The sequence below is a fragment of the Mycteria americana genome, chromosome 2, assembly GCF_035582795.1.
Source record: "Mycteria americana isolate JAX WOST 10 ecotype Jacksonville Zoo and Gardens chromosome 2, USCA_MyAme_1.0, whole genome shotgun sequence".
In the NCBI taxonomy this organism is placed as follows: domain Eukaryota; kingdom Metazoa; phylum Chordata; class Aves; order Ciconiiformes; family Ciconiidae; genus Mycteria; species Mycteria americana.
This window is the reverse complement of record NC_134366.1, coordinates 54,929,449-54,946,638: the sequence shown is the minus strand read 5'-3', so window position 1 is coordinate 54,946,638 and position 17,190 is coordinate 54,929,449. Positions and strand designations below refer to the sequence as shown.

The 17,190-nt window shown below is 42.4% G+C and overlaps 1 protein-coding gene across 1 annotated transcript in view; it reads left to right on the top strand.

Annotated features, from left to right (window-relative positions):
- The first annotated feature begins 423 nt into the window (after positions 1–423).
- The window catches only part of NPSR1 (neuropeptide S receptor 1), a 60,843-nt gene continuing 44,076 nt past the window's right edge, over positions 424–17,190 (top strand). The window contains exons 1-2 of the mRNA XM_075495599.1: positions 424–570; positions 14,044–14,176. Of these exons, the coding sequence (XP_075351714.1) occupies positions 424–570; positions 14,044–14,176 (280 nt within the window). The remainder of the gene's footprint in view (positions 571–14,043; positions 14,177–17,190) is intronic.

Below are 17,190 nucleotides of genomic sequence, written 5' to 3'. Positions count from 1 at the left end.
GTAGGCAAAGCTGCTGAGTGGAATAGCCAGGCTCCTGAGCTTAATGCAAGGAGGAGGTCCATGCTTTTACAGGTGTGCCTGACTCCAGAGCTGGCAACTTGGGGTGCAAGGCAATCCAGAGTCCACAAGGCACATGGCTGGGTCGATGTGTGCTGACTTTCTTACTGGCTGCTGCTCCTGCTGCTGGGAAGAGTATGTGGATGGCTGTCGTCAGAGTTATACCGAAGGAAAGCTGAAAGGGACGACACCAGCTTGGCTTTTTTTTTTTTTTTTATCACTCAGCTGCACTGAAGCCCGACGCCTCTGGTAGCCAGCAGTGGAGCAGTGAGAAGCTGGTTTTGTTTCTGTGCTTTTACGGGAGAAGGTTGGCTGCATTAACTCTTGCAAAAACAAGCACCTAGACAACTCAAACAAAATCCAGTGATGGAGGTCGGCTCCACAGAAGCCAGCAGCAGCTCCCGGGGAGGCACCGGCTGGCTGGATCTTACCCTCGTCACCTGCACTGAAACGGTGACTTTCACTGAAGTGGTGGCAGAAGAGGAGTGGCGATCCTTTTACTATTCTTTTAAGGTATTCTTTTAAGGCTTGCATTACTTTTCTCACATGCTTGCAGCTTTCGTGCATTTTCAGCACCTCTGCGGGGAGGCAACTAGGATTATTGAACTTTTTTGCCCAGATATTGCTGTTTTTTTCCCCTGCAAAGACAGCAGACAGCATGAGTGAGGCATCTACTGAAAAACAAAATAGTTGTAGGAATTGGAGTTCAGACTTTCAGGTCTTTTAGCCAATTTTATCCCCTTCCAAGAGGAGACAGTACTGTTTTTCTATAGAGGTATTGTAATTATACATGCATCTTTAATCAAAAGCTTGTATTACTTTAACACTTCACAATTCAAGGTGACAATCTTTTATGTAATTTCTTATAGCCATCATCTTAAGGGATTTCTTTTCAATTTTCCAGCTGCAACAAACATTGTACAGAAGTGAGAGGGTTTTTTGTTGGTTTTGGTTTGGTTTTGTTTTTTTTTTTAATCACGAGGGACAGGTTCTAATTAGTTAGTTTATTTGTTTGCTTTTAACTTGAGCAGGGAATGCAGTGTCTCTTGAAGGCTGCTGTTAAGAATGCACCAGATGAATTGTTCAGTAATGAATGCTGTTGAATGACATGGGAAGTGTATTCATTCATCTCCCTAAACAAACATCACCCTTGCAATATGTGAATGTAGGAAAAAGACGAAAGAGGTACTGAAATTCATCTTTCCTTCAGATTTCTGTGCCTGTTGTCATTGCTTAATTTCATGCCACTTTACTGTTGTGGCACATTGTACAAGTTAAGTTCAAGTTATTAAAAAGTCTGACAAGGAGTACCCTGCCATTCCTTCTGGAGTTCAGGACCAAAGAGATCACTTTCAACTGGAAAGATATAGGCACTTACATCATTTGACAATATGTTAGGTAAAAGGGGATATGTTCAGAGGCAATTTTGATTTCTGTGAGATTGTTAGTGCTCTGACACAATGCCAGTGGAATCAGTGGAATTACAACAGGTTTTCCCCGCCCTTGTTAAAGAAAAAGTTGATCTGTAGTTCTACAATTAATTAATGAGGGTCTCTGTTAACATGCTGCTGATACATTTTTTTCCTTGATAAGACAGTACTTTGTTATCTAGGATTTCAAGGATGAAAATTCTTTTTTTTCCCCTCTTTTTTTTTCTCTCCATGTTAGACTCCTAAAATGCTCTTGAAAAAAATCAGAAGTGACAAGCAAAATATTTTTAACAACTTTCTCTTTATCTCCTTTGTTCTTTCCACAGTTAGGGCTGTAAATCTGAACAATGTCATGGGAGCAGTATTTTATAATGGTGAAAGTGACAATTAATTCTGTGATTAGAAAGTCCCCAGGCAGAAAAATGCTCCTTAATAGGGGAGATTGAGTAAATTACAATAATTAGGAAACCATGGATAGTCATGCATGCTTGTCCATTGCTAAAGGAAACTTGATTCTGTTAGCTGAGAGCTTCTCATTAGACTTGCACTCCTCTGTTGAATGTCTAGCTCTGGCATATATAGCATGAACTTTGCAAGGAGGTTCACTGATTTCACATCAATTACTAGCTGTTGATAGGCATGGAAATATTTTGACTCTGGAGACAAGTGACAGCTGGTGCTGCTGCAGAAAAGGATGGATAAAGCACCTGCTCTGATGACTACGGTGCAGGGAAGACAGGGCTCCCTGCCAGCAATTTCAGCTTTCTGTAAAAGTTCACGTGTGGAACGTGCTGCTGATACCTGCTGACTCAGTTGGCTGTCCTCCACCAGCTCTGCCCACGTTGTGGCCGCGTCCTTGCCCCTTCCAGCAAACCAAGCAGCATCTCCTTCCTCTTCACAAGGGTCTGGTTAAGCAGCTAAAGCAATAAAATGTTCAGCTTGGAATAGGCTGAATGGATTAAAAATCAGAGCTCAGTGCTCAAAATGTAGCTACAGATGGGGCTTTGGCCTTTTATTGGGATTTTCAAACACGTCGTAGCCCGTGGCTGACAGTAAAGGCAGGCTGGATGAATGGCCACCCCACAGGCTGACTCCAGAGCCTACATGCCAGGATGCAGACAGGGCACACAAGCTATTTCTGCTTGGGAAATGCAGGTGTAACTTATCTTACCAAAGCGGTCATAGGAAAACACGATCTCAGCCCATAAGTGGAGACGGGAGTGACACTCACCCAGTACCTAGAGCAGTTCCTGTATTAATGACTTTTTAACAATTTTACCCAATGACAGCTATGTAGCATATCTCACATGCTGCTCAAAATATGGGAGCATGGGTTTCTTCTTTTCCTCCCATGCTTCAGAAGGACAGCCTGTACCCACCTAAGGTAGTGTCTGTGTTATACTGTGGTGGCAATGTGACAAAAGTAAAATAATGCACCTTAGAGCATTTCAGTGCCAAAACGTCCTGTTACAGGCTGAGCTGTGAGTGCTTCCCTTCTCACCCTTTAAGAAGTATTTGAGTTTCTGTCTATTCCTCTTCAGAGCTTAACAACTAAATCCTACACCGCTTCAGATTAGAAAGCATTTTGCCAGTTCAATTAGATTTCTTCTTTTTTTTTTTTTTGGCTGGGAAATGGAGCATTTCATCCATTTGGAGGAATGCACATTTCTCTTCTGGTAGTCATTACTGTCGCTCCTTGGCCAGCTGCTCACCAAGGCTTTGCCCATGAAGTCTGCTTTGGGGCCACGGCCATGTGTGCTGATTAGGCTGGCTCCCGGCGTGCAGAGTTGCAGCCTTTGGGGCAGGATTGGGTGCACCCACGCAGCACGCAGCATGCAAGATGAGCTGGTGCTTCCCACGGCAAAGGCACTGGCTCATCCCCACCTACGTTCAGTTCTTGCTGCTGTGTTATGGCAAATGGTCCCTGAAAACCGAGACTGTATTTCTTCCCGGGTGCCTTTATATGAGGCATCCAGGTAGGTTACTGTCTTAAACCACAAGAAGTCCTGTTGGCTGTGTCAGCACCAAATTCAGAACAGATGTGCAAATTGGTATTAATTACAGCTCCAACCTCCCGGGCCAAAGGAGAGTTCATTACATCCCTTTACAATCTTCCCCCATATGCATTTAATCTATGTGTAAAAGGGCTCTAAGCGAGTGTCAACTGCCCTCTGCCGAATAAGAGTAAACTGAAAAGAACAGAGACCATCTGAACACCTGTAGCCTTCCTCCACTTTAGGACCTTCTTAACTCTATGAACCCGACAAGGTGCAAACCAGAAACCTGCCTGGAGAGAAGTTGAAATCTCACAATAGGTTTGCCCCGGTTGTCCACAGGGTTGGGAGGCTTTGTCAGGGCTGGAGGAAGCACCTCCCCTTGCCAGGCCCCCAACAGCCCTGAAGCTTCCCCAATGGTAGGAGCATGTGCTTGTCCTCAGCGAGGACTGAGTAGGGCTCATGTCTATTTTCAGAAGTCTGCTGAGAAGTGGGATGCCCTACTTTTATGCAATAGAGTAAAGGTTGGAGTGCTCAAAAGGAGAAAAGTTCCAGCTGCTGTTCCTTTCTCAGTGGGACTGTGCTCCTACTGTCATCTCCTGCCTCCCAGGAGAGTGGGCTGACTTCCATCATCTAGTACATTTTCTTCTTTTGTTTTCTGATGTGTAAAGTTGAGCCTTCACCTGTGCAGCAGGACACAAAGGTTTTGTTGTTTGCAGCCAAGGTTGTTTGGGAACCCCAGTCTCTCTCCTGCCAGGTGGGAACCCCAGCCACTGGTCCACATGTTGACCTCCCCCTCCCTCTGGCCCCATGAGCCCTGGTCCCTGTGCCATGCAGCATCGCCACAGCAGTGATACTGAAGTGCTAGAGCTCTCAGGAGGAACAATGTGCATATTGAATCCACCACAAATGATTTTACACATATAATCTAAATTTCCAATTTGTTTCAGGAAGGCCTGTTTGACTGTCTGCCTGTGACTGTCCTCCCCCCACACTGTAGTATTCCCTGTACCTGCATGTTTTAGCCCATGTAGCTCAGATGTATTAAATAGGACTGCATAGCCATGTAAGCACAAATAGCTTATTAAATAGGACTGCATAGCCATGCCAGAGTAAGCACAAATCTAAGAGCATGTGCTGCTTATACATGGAGCCTAATGCTCTTTACAAAGGTCAGGTCTTACCATCTCCAGCAAAGATCTGAGGACACCAATGTATGGAGAGAAGGTTTGCATAGACTTGTTTTGTAGGATCATCAGGTAACAAGGATTTGGCTCCAGGAGTCCTCAGAGCCTGTTTACGTCAGAATCTGTTGTCCCTGTCATTTCATCCAAATGCAGGAGTCTCTTTATCTCCTGGAAAGCATTCATCTATGCTATTGCTCATTCTGATTTTCAAGCAAACCTCACAGAGCATCCCATCATTGAATACATAATAGAAAAATAATAATGGGTGCTGTCAAATTTCTGGAGTAATCTCTGCAAATGCAATCATACATTTTAGAAAAATAGGCATATCAAATAATTCATAAGTAACTTTGCAATCTTTTGGTGGGGGGAGAGGAGGAGAATTAAGTCTACACAAATAAGGTGTCAGGAACTCCTGAATGCAGCCTCTGCAATATGCCATAATGACTGTTGCTATTCCTGAGATGCTGCACTGAGAATGTAATAGCTGATCTCCTTGTGAAACAAATCTGCAGTGCTGTTGGCCAGGCTGGCTTCATCTAGTAGCTTAAAGGCAACACTGAAGTGATCTGGCTGTACGACAGCCTGACTGGGGGTAGCTCTCAGCCAACTGATTTGGGCGGTTTTATACTAGCAGCCCTCATACTTCTGACTCCATGGTCCACACAGCCACAGGGTTTACGACTGTCTGCCTCTCCTATATAAATATGCCTAGAAAGTATTAATTTCTCCAATTTTTTGAGCTGTTTTAATTGTACAGATTAGGTGCACTTAATCATTTTACCCCTTTTTATGATTAAGAAAAAACAGCATTTCACAGTTTTTAATAGGGCTATCAAAATCATACAATTATGGATGGACCATTGAGTGACCTAATATTATCTCTTCATGTGAAAATGTTCTAGGAAAAAATAGATAGGTACACCATGAAAAATGTATCTTTCCTGATGACATTAAATCAGGGATATCTGTTTGCCTAATTCTGTGGAAGCTTCCTAGGGTGCAATGGGTAAAAAAATCCTGCAATAACTGAACAGTACTGTCCCCATTTATTATCCATCTTGTACCAAAACACAGCAGAATGATGAATGTGAACTATCTGCTAGTAAAAATGAATTGTTACCATTTGTTATTGACTGAAAATCTTCCCCTCTATCCCAGTCACACCTATGGAGGATTTTGGGGCAGGGTGGGGGGTGGTTTGTTTAGCTGTTATTTGAGCTTGGAAAGATCACAGCAATTGACATGCATTAAATGTTGCGCACTGAAAGGACCCTGCCTCACCTGTGATGGTGAAGTCAGAGCTAAGAAATACATTTCTAGAAAAAATGGGGATTCACAAAAAAGAAAGTTTTGCTAGATTTCAAAAAGATGTGAAAGTAATCTTAATAACATAATTAGCCCTTTCCATGAGAAAGCGTCCTGATTTAGCAAATAGGCTTCCTCAGCTTGTCTGTTTCCCTAAGTCTAAAAGGGACAAAGTGTTATAGATTTTTCCCCTATATAACACATTAACATTCACAGACTGCAAGTGCAGTACCATATAGACACAAACTCATGCAAAACTGCTTCTCAAGTTTGGCAGAATAGAAAACATCAGCTCGGGTCCCTCCCAACTGTGCCCTTCTTCCAACCATAAGGACACATGGAGAAGTGACTGTTGCCAGCACCCCTGATGTGTTGTGAAGGCCTCATGTGGCAATGCATCCCAGGATCACCAGAATGACCTGTAGCCATGTGCTGGGAGGATAACACAGCCAACCTGTGAGAAAGCATCTCAGTAAGGCAGCCTCTGTGCCAGAGATATGAAAACTGTCAGGCGTGGCTGGTGCCATTGAAATGGGAAAGCAGCAGTCCCAGAGGCAAACCTGGGGCTGAACTAGTATTTACGCAGTTGGAATCAGGCTCCAGTCCAGGCCACACTACCAAAAAAAAAACCCAACCAACTCCTAGAGGGCTTGTTGCCTGACCAAATGTGTTCCTCTCAAATTCAGTCATAGTGGAAGCACTTTCAAAGACAAAATATAAAACTTAGCTTTGAACTTTCTCTTTTCTCAGTCTTTCTTATCTTCACATGAGTTTTCCCAGAGCTTTTCGGTGTCAATCAAATTGCTTTCCCAAAATCTTCAGGAACATCTTGTGTAAACACCGTATAGAAACATCTTCTCCATTTTGTCTTGCTAGATGGAGAACGTTCTTTCAAAACATACTTGTGTTACAGGAATGGCCAGTACAATTTCTGCTGCTTGTGACAACTAGGGCACAAGATTTCAATGTTCTTCCCAGTTGTTAGCGTGCTTCTTTCTTACTGAGACAAGGCCTATCAGCAAATGAACCAAGAGTGATCCAGCCTTTTTTGCAGCTTTTCTTGAGCATTAGGAGGTGGCTTGAATTAATAATCTGAACTTCCACATTCAGGTGACTAACATTTACTGTATGAAGCTTACTTCTAACCTAAGTATTCCGTCCACTGTCCCTCTTTTTGTAAGCTATTTGGTGCTCCTTACTTTGTTCCTTCTTGATAGTCAGAACTGCTATCTACAACAAAAGTACGTGTAATGCACCTACAGCTTATCTTCAAGCAGATTTCTGTTAGTTTGGGTTTTTTTCCACAACCCAACTTGTGTTCAAAGTTTCCAGTTGGCATTTTAACCAAGTTTGTTCTCTTTTATGTATTAAAGAACCTTTATTTTGTAGCTGGTAAAAATAACAATGGTCATGATCCCTTCAGTGACACCCCACTTTACTTCTGACAGCTCATTGTTTAAGCTGGTCACACCCTTGCAGAAATTCTTCATCTCAGGCCTCCACGTAAACATAAGACAAATGCCATCTTATACTATTAAAGTCCTTTTTCCTAAGACTAATATGATTGTGTCATTTCCATGCCAGTAGCCTTTACACCCGTACTCTTTACTTGCAGGGTGAATTTTAATTTACATAAAGATTCCCACAAAGATCCGAGTTGTTCATGTTTCTATGATACAATAGATAATATACGACTTGTGCAAAGCACTCATCTGGTTATGTCTGTATAAGTACCTTTTAGTTTTAAGTACATTCCTTAGGAAAATAGGTCTTATGCATACTTGTGTGTGCATAATAATTCAGGTAGGGAAGGACTTCTGGAGGTCACCTGCGCCAGCCACTCGAAAGCAAATTCAAACTATGCTGGATTGCTCAGGGCAGTGTCCATTCAAATTCTGAATATCTCCAGGGATGGAGATCCGGCCGCCTCTCTGGGCTCCCATCCCAGTATTTGACCACCCTCACGATGAATATTTTTGTCCTAATACCTAATCAAAACGTCCTGTGTTACAACTCTTACTTGTGACAACTCTTACTTGTGGCCTCTTCTTTCATTGTGCACTTCTGAGAAGAACCTGGCTCCATCTTCTCTCCACTCTCCCGTTAGATAATTGCAGAGAGCAGTTAGACCCCACAAGGCTCTTCTAGCGTTTCTGCTGTGGAGGAATCTGGCAGTATAAGACAGAGGGGGGTTTATTGATTTTTGCTTTGTTTATTTATTTAAAAAAACTTTATAAATTATGTCAGAGGTTGTGCCAGTACCTTTAAGACTCCTTAATTAAAATGTGCCAATGTGTGTCTTTCTTCGATTTCTTTCAGTGTTGCAGTCCAAAGTGCAGTTTGCCTTAGAGGTAAACTGACTATAAATCCCTGACTGAAATCAGTCAAGCTGCATGGCACCTGTCTGCCTCAGGAAAACTAATCTTCCTGGTTTGGTGTTTTGGTTGTTTTTCTTTTTTTCTGTTCCATCCTAAATGGGGGCCATTAAAATAGCAAGTCTGTCCTGAACATTTTCAGTATTGGAAGTTCAAGACCCCAGATCTTCTACAACAGGGTCAAAAAAATGCAAATTTGGACTCCTCCATTTTCTTGCATGGCCTGCAATTAAAGTGATTATTTCAAAGGGTGAGAAAAGATTTTTCTCTTTTTTTTTTTTTCTTTAAGAAAGTGCAATACAATCTACTAGTTGCAAACCTGACCGTGAGCATGACAGTTCCCCAGTTTAGCAAGGAGATTTATGTGTTCTTCTTATGTGTTAAGAAGAACATCCTTACAAAATTGTTTGGCTTGCTCCATGATTATATCTCTCTTACAATCTCAATTGCTGCAATAGGCTATGCTAGAAACATAATTTTTAAAATATACCAAAGGCAAGCAGTAGGACCGTTTGCATATTCCCAGAATTTAATCAGCCGGCAAGAAGCAGCTGCTCAGAGGCTTAAGCCACTACTGACCTGTGATATGAAGGATCAGTGCCTCTTCTTCACTCAGGTGACCAAAGACATTGAGCAGGAAGGCACCAGGTCAGCAAGGACATGAAGTCACTATAGGCCTCCTCTCCTCACATTAAGAGGCCAGCCAGTCACATCAGCAACGGACCACCTCTCCCTCTCTTTTTCTGTTTATTTGCTCATTTCTTACTTGGCAACGTATTTTTTCCAGGCTGTTTCCCAACCAGCCTCAGCAGCTAGAACAGAAGTGTTTCATGTTGGGTTCCCATTCAAGTACAAACGTCCATTGATAGTTGAACCTCTCCTTCTATTAAGCAACTGCTCTGATATCAGGCAAAGGCTTCTGCGCCTCGGGACATGAGCAACAGCACCTCCATTGGGATAGGCTATCAGGTATATCGCCATTCCACAGACACAGCTGGTGCCCCCCAACAGAGGGGATACAAATCCTGAGAAATGAGTGAGCAAGGAAGTTGGTTGGAGAGAACTGGAAGGAGGGATGGCATCGTGGCACCAAAATGTCTCCCAATGGCTCTGAAAGATTTTAACTATGGTCTTGATTAAAGCTGCTTGCAGGGATGATCTTTGTCTCAATTATAAAGCATAATACACCTCTTGCTAGACTTATCACAGCCTATGGATTCAGAAATTTTGTCAGAGAGACAAAATGACAAGCCTCTTCCACAAGCAAAGGAGAATGCGCACAATCTTCAGACAGGTTTTCTGGCTTACATTTCACCCATGAAGAGACTTGCTTCATTGATTAAAGCTGTTTTTAATCTTAAAGCAAATTAGCAAAACATGAATATGTGCTCCAGCTGTCAAGCACTTCCATGCTCCAAACACAGCAGTCTTGTGGAATAGCAGCGCATGCAATGGTTGTAGTCAAGCCAAAGAAATCCTCTTGACTTAGATTTGTTCTGTGACCTTAATTAAGTCACCAGCACCTTTAGTTTTTGTAATCTAAAAGAACTGGTGTATGACACTAGTCTCTCTCATGGCATTCTCATGTAATGTAGTTAGCAATGCCCATTGCAAAAGCAGCCCTTGCCAAAAGCTTCTACAAAGGGGTTTGGGAGATGTTATTGTCTTTATTTTTATCCAGAATGCCTCTGATGTCTGTGCGACATGTTATTAAACAATGTTTTGTGTAAATCACGTTGCCGAGGGTTGTTACAAAAAGAGGATTTTTGCTTGATGAACAAACAAAACATGAAATGAAACACCTCTATGTCTAAACAACCTTAAGGTGATGAATAAAACAAAATTACAGAAAATGCAGCTGGAGTAAAGTTCAAGGATCAATCAGCTGTCTCTCTAATCTAATAGCTATTTTTAAGACCTTCACAGACGGAGGTTTCACTGACTCAATCAATCTATATGGTATATTTTTAAGTCAATTTTTTAAAATTATCAACCTGGATTCTATGCTGTAGTTTTGGTTCACTGATTTTTGGCCAGTCTGCAGTGGATCTGAAGAAGAGATTATTCCTTTCCTTTTTTACGTCAGTCTTTTTGTGTCTTCAAGGCTATGTTAGTATTTTCCTGCAGTCTGCTTTTCACTAGATTAAGCAACTTAATTCATTCATGCTTTTCACCTGGCTGTATCCTCTAGACTGCTGTCAACTCGTTGCTCTGTGTCTCTCTTGAAGCACTGTGCCCAGGAGTGGGCATAGTACAGCTGCTGGGTACAGTGGAAGGATTAGAGCAGAGGCACACGAGACCAGTGTCTATCCCGTGACGGTGGTTGTTGGTGGAACATTATTAAATCATGTTCCACTTGTGGGGCACTTTATATGCTGCATGCAGGGGGGATGTTTTGAAGGCTCGCCCAACCTGATGTGATTACACCCACTGCACTGTAGAGTCCTTCACTTCTCCTTTGTTGAACAGCATCTTGTTTTTTTTCCAGTGCATGTTTCCAATTCATCAAGATTATTTTGAATTCTAATCCTAGCCTCCGTGAAGGCCTTTATCACGGTGGGCATCCCATTAATAACCACAGAAGTTTTCATTCTGCAAGCTAACACAGACTGAGAGAGGCTGCAGTGATTTAAGTTGCCTATTATTATAGCTCCTTAATCCCCAAGAATGACATCTTTTTCTCTTCTCTCTGAATGGCAGCTACCACAAATAGATTAATAGAAACTTTGGCTCTATTCCTTTGTCTATGGCCTTTCATACTTACCTCCCCTATATTCAGCTTTTGCACCTTTTAGGTTATCTTTGTAGTCCAGTTTAATTGTATATATCTGTAGAGGCTTAGCCTAAAATTGCTTAACTGTTAAGCACTGCTTTTTAACTTGGCAGGAGGGGATTTAAACTGACCATATGTACTGCGCACCTATGGTGGGGAAAAACCCCTCTAACAGTGTCTCTGTTGCTCCATAGCTATTTCTTTGTAAGAATTGTAAAAGAATTACAAATGTAAATTGTAAGAAGGTTTGAGTGTCAGATCCTTGTTCTGTTCATACCCATATCAGTATAATATAGGAATACAGAATTTCTTTCAAGAAAATGCTCTCCTGATTTTATACCAGAGAAAACGGGAACAAGTCTTGCCCCTCAGTTTCCTTCATGTGTGAACGATGTTTTCTGAAATGGAAAAGACAAATGAAACCCTGAGGAGAACCCACTGATTTCAAGGACAAAAGTGTTGTGAACTCTTACCTTTTTTAATTACCTTCCAAAAAGACACTTCCTTCCAATTCCTGTACAAAGCAAAGCATCCCCATAAAAATCGTTCCACCATGTCTCTGCCACACATTTTGAAGGGAATTTGTTTCCAAGAAATTCAAGAGATTTGCAGACACCAAAAAAGGTGGAGGTTTTTTTTGTCTAAAAGCTAAGCATGCAGCCCACACAAGTTGTCTTATCTAGGTCACTCTATAATCAGTGAAGACAGGCCATCCCAAGGTAGGTGAGATGAATGGTGACTCATCTCCAAGATACTGCTGTTATCTAGACTACACTATGACAATTTAGAGTAGTTGTCTCTCTTTAGAGCTTTAAAGTTAGGTGAGATGACCCAAATGGTAGATTATGCTGGCAAAAGTTACCATGCTGGGAAAAGTGAAACCATCTAAACACAGCCTTCATTGTATGCTTAAGCTAATTTCTGGGTTCAGGCACAGAGCACAGCCTCAAATTGCTCATACGCCATGTTTTGCCTTTCCTGCATGCTCATGTAACCCACAGGGTAGCATGGCTACCTACCTGGAGCAAAGCTGAGGCTGGTTCCCACACATGGTTCCCCAGGAGAGGAGGGACCATGGCTGCTGGCCGGGAGGGGGCTAAGAGCTGAGGAGGCCCTAAAGCTCATGGCAGAGCAAGAAGCTCCTTGCCCCTGCTCCTTTCCTGCCATTTCACCTTCCCTCCCCATGCTCACAGCTGAGCAGTTTTATCTTTGCAAGCAGCAGAAGCCCTGGTTTCTACTCACCCATGACAAAGTCATGGGTTAGTGGCTGCCAAATGCTTTTAATGAGTGCTCTCCCCTCCTTCTGCTTCATCATCAGCCCAGTCAGGTAGGCACGGGTCTCACTGACAGCCTCCTTCCCCCCACCTGCTGAGGACAGTGCCTTTGGGTCACTTCTGCAGGGCCAGCAGCTGGGATCCCTCTTCAACTGCAGCCCTTACCTGTCTCCTCCATTTTCCACTAGCTCCCACGTTATGGGTTTGGTGTCAGGAACTGGAAGATCCCAAACAACTGTGTTGACATAACCCAAAACTCATCCCAGTTGCTAGGATGTGAATCCAGGCAACCAACGCATCTGAAGCATTGGACAGCCGCAAGAAGGCAGAGCCGGGGGCTGAAGGCTTTTCTGTGTTTCATTCACACGGAGTGTCTCCTCCTGAAACACCAAAGGCAGGGGTCTGCTCAGGAGCAGCAGGCTCTGGGAGAGGGGTCCCTTCTGGAAATTGGGTTTACCTTTATAACAACTAGTTCTGCTGAGCCATATATGTATTTTTTTTCTCTCTTCGACTCTAATAATAATGTGTATATTATTGCTGCTGCATAAGTTAGGATTTTTTTTTCTCCTGAGCTCCCCTGCTCTACGCCCTTCAAACCTAACTGTTACTGTGAAAAATCCCCTCTCTTCTACTTGTCTTTGCAGAAGAGCAGCAGAACCATCTTCCTCCATGCCACTACATACAGCTTTACACAGGACAGGTTTTTATAAGTGAGAATTTTGGAGAAATGCAGAATATTTTCTCCAAGCTGACCCCATGCTCCCCAGAGGAGGTGTTTCTCAGGCTCAGAGCTGGCTGGCTGCTATAGAGAAAACATAAACTTCACACTCTCACATGGTGAGGGGAAACTTACAGAGTGGCCACTGAAAAAAACCTATCCTGCATCTAGAGAGGACCAAATGGGTTTTGGTAGGCCAAAAGGAGGGAGAAGATTGGGCATGCACTCACAAAACAAGCAAACATGGATACATACGCCCTTGTTCTTGCAGCCAGAGGATCCTGATGCTTTGAGAGCGCGAATAACTTTTTTTCTTACTTTCTTTTCTTTGTACACACTACCACTAGGGGACGTTTTGTCATCACGTATTGCTCGCAACACAATTTTACTTTTCCTTACAGTGGGTCATGCTTTCTTTTCAATCTTGGTGCACACCTAGATCATGGAGTGGATGTCTGAATTTCATAGGGTTTGTGGATGACCCAGACTCACTGGAGCTAGGAAGGAGAGAAGTATTTATTTCCCCCATTTCTCCAAAGGAGCCCATCTATCAATATTCTTTACAAAGTGAGGCAGCTGGTTATTTCACAGCTTGCTGGAGCAACACGAGAAAACTGAGGGCTGCCTCTCATTTTAGCATTAAGTGCCGAACACAGACACTGCTAGCGGTTTTGTGAAGATAGACGTAATATACAGCCACTGCAAAGCAAACTGGAATGAATATCACCAGCAGTGATGCATGTTAAGTATTTTCTGAAAGAACAAGGATATCTTTTAGACTAAATAATTAGAAATCAATTGGCAAAACTCAAATTTCTCTCCTTTTTCCTATTCTCATCTCATTTGTCCTAGGATAACTGACTGGCTTAACCCAAGTCACTCCCCACCCACCTACCGATACGCTTTTTTTCCTTCTCTCTAATGCAGACAGAGCAGCTGGTGACTCTTTGGATTCTCTTTATTGTCACAATTGCTGGAAATGCCATCGTGCTCTTCTCTACCTGGAGGAGGAAACGGAAATCTCGAATGACCTTCTTCATTACACAGTTGGCAATCACAGGTAGTGTATGGGAGGGGAAAGGGTATCTGAACTGCACAGGAATCACTATTAAAATGACAAATAAGAAAATGCAAGTTGAGTGGTGAAGAATTCAGTTGCCACCTAATGTCCAGCTGCAGCTTGCCATAAGACAGATGGATGGCTGCTTATCTTAGGGCTCAGTCTGCCTCTGATCTAAAAAGATGTTGCTAGATGTAGTAGTGTCTGTGTCAGATGCAGCAGCTGCAACTCATTGATTTCCCTGAGTCTTATCTTCCAGTCTGAATTTGCATCCACATTTCCCAGAAGTTATGTCCCCAGCTGTTGTCATGGAACTGTTTAAATTAAACTAGTTTAAGATGAATCTCTTGTGTTTTTCTACTAAAACCCTTTCTAAAGTACTTAACAACGGTATTGCTCCATCAATTATGCTCTTGCACTGAAGAATGAAAATAACTTCATGTTGTCTGGTTTAACCAAGTAAGGGAAATATACAAATGTAAATGTGGAGAGGAATGCATTTAGCTAATTTTTTTGAATGGAAATGAGGATGCTGATCCAAGAACTTTGTAGTTTTTACACAAAATGGAAAATGTACAGAAACCTGGTTTGTAAAATTTCAATCTCAGCAACTAGGAAAGGAAACAAGCAGCACATTGTTTCTCTGTGGCCTTGAATGGACTAAATTTGTGGGGTTTTAAGTTTCCCAAGGGAAAATATGTGCCGTTTCTATAACAGTGTCCTGCTACTAATCCCTGCTTACAAGACAGCTGTGTTATATTGTTTGTGTATATAGGATATATCTGTATGCTTTCTGTTGCTTTTTTTTTGTAAGATATGGTAGGAATTACAGCACTTTTCCACTAAAGAGCTATTTAATATGTGATTTCCCAGCAATATTGCATCCTCCTTTGATGTCTGTTGTATCTCAGTTTAAACTGGAAAAGCAAAGGACCACACTCCTCAATTTTCAACATGTATTCTTTGCAAGTAAATGAACTCCTGCTCATGGTTTCAACCATGTCTGCCCAGGAGCTTGACCCGTTGGAAATACTACTCTCAGCTGAAACAGACCAAGGTGTGCAAAGTGATGCAAAGGGACTGGCCCATAACTACAGGTGATGTAAGAATTATTGCAAGGTGAGCAGCACTCCTCTTCTGGAGTGCTGACGGCTGGTTTTCCTATTCGCCTGTGAGTCATCTGTAATAAATGGTTTCACTTCTTATCTCGGTTGTGACTTTCATGTCACTTCCTTCATGTGCCAGCGGTATTTTCCATCAGGTAAAGCGTGTTGATACAGCCTCACAGCACAGTTTGGAAGCATCAGTCACAGATCAAGCATTACGCTGTTCACAGGAGTTTCAAAATAGCCAGTCTCTGCTCAAAGTGCTCCCAATCCCAGATGAATATACGGAAGATGGTAAAAGGTAGGCAACCAAACAGTAGTACAGGCACAGAGCAGAAGAGCAACTGAAGCCCCAGGTGGACTCTGTCCATTTTCTACCTACCGTCATCAGCGAGCAGAGTACTGGGGACAACCGTCATGAGAAGGGCTTTGGAAGAGGGGAGGGTGGAAAATGACCCTGTGTGTGCATCTGGCATGGTAATAGACATAGACAAGCATGGTAATAGAAGATGGGTCCTAATAGGAAGAGCTCAACTAAACAGCAAAGGGTCTTGTCTTAGTAATAAAACAATGTATTTACTGCAGCAGAGAAAGAACCAGCATAAGACACGGGTGTCCAGGTCAGAGGAATAAAGCAAGAAGCAGACAGAAGTGTCTGGACTAGGATAGCTCAGGAGAAGGCTGGTCCACATGAGGTGTACTAGGAGGAGGCTACTGCTCTTGCTGCGCTGGGTAAGGGCCTGGGTGGGAGTTTTGCCATTTTGGACCCATAGGAAAAGCTGACTTTTTGGATTAGAATGGAGGTGGATAGAAAGCTATTCACTAGGGGTTCAAATACCATCTACATGAAAGGAGGGGACGGCATTGCAAGTGCAGTTTTGGGGGAGCTGGAATAATCAGTGGCAAAGACAAGAAGGCAAATGTCCCACTAGAGGTGGGCTGCAAATAGTGCTATACAGCTGACATTACAATATTGACTGAGGTCCACATGTTCCACTTGCTGATCCTTCTGACCTCCCCTTCCCTAAAATTATCCCTGACTTTTCAAATCAGACCTTCAAAGTGCCTGAGTTCAACAGGCTGTTCCATTTCCTATTACCGAAATTCACATAGAAAACTCACTTGACATTCACATCTGCAATGTTAAAAGAAGTAACACCAGCTTGAACAGCAAGGCTCCTTTCAAGCAGTGTTGACTTCTTTTTTTGTGATGCAGGAGTCAGAACTCTAATTTATCTTCCCGCACCAAGAGTTCCTGTCAGTATTTTGGCACAAAGAAATGACTTAATTTCTGAAATGGAGCCATTTCACTTTCTTATCTTCAAAAATATTAATAAGAACAAAGCAAGCTGGCAACAGTCATAATCCTTTCACAACAAGTTATGAGGTAGACGCAGAACATTATGAAAACACTGGCTTGTCACATTGCTTTGACATGCCAGGCATATTTAAATCCTACCAACTAAAGTCTAATCTCCTGGCAAACAGTTTCTGCTTAGTCAATATTACTACTTCCATCTATTTTGGGATTCTTAAAATATTTATTACTTCTACTCTAGTAGCGGAGAGAAGAATAATGGATATAGCTTTATCAATGTAGGCATTTCAAAGCCATTTAAAAACTTTTTGTCTATTGATCTGTGGCTCGATAGTTGAGTAGTGTCCTCAATTCTCATGTCTTCCCACTAATGTAATACCAAAATGAAATTAAAATATAGCCTTTGTGTTAGAATAAACAAGGTATTCAAAGCAAATTGTGCATAATACATGAATAGGAAATGAGCACTGTTGTCGTCCTTGACTGGTTGCCAAGCCAGATGCAGAAGAGAAGTGACTAACTGATTGAGGCTTCTTTCAACACCGCCAGAATTCAGTGGTTCAACCCACTCGGCAAATTCAGAGATAAGA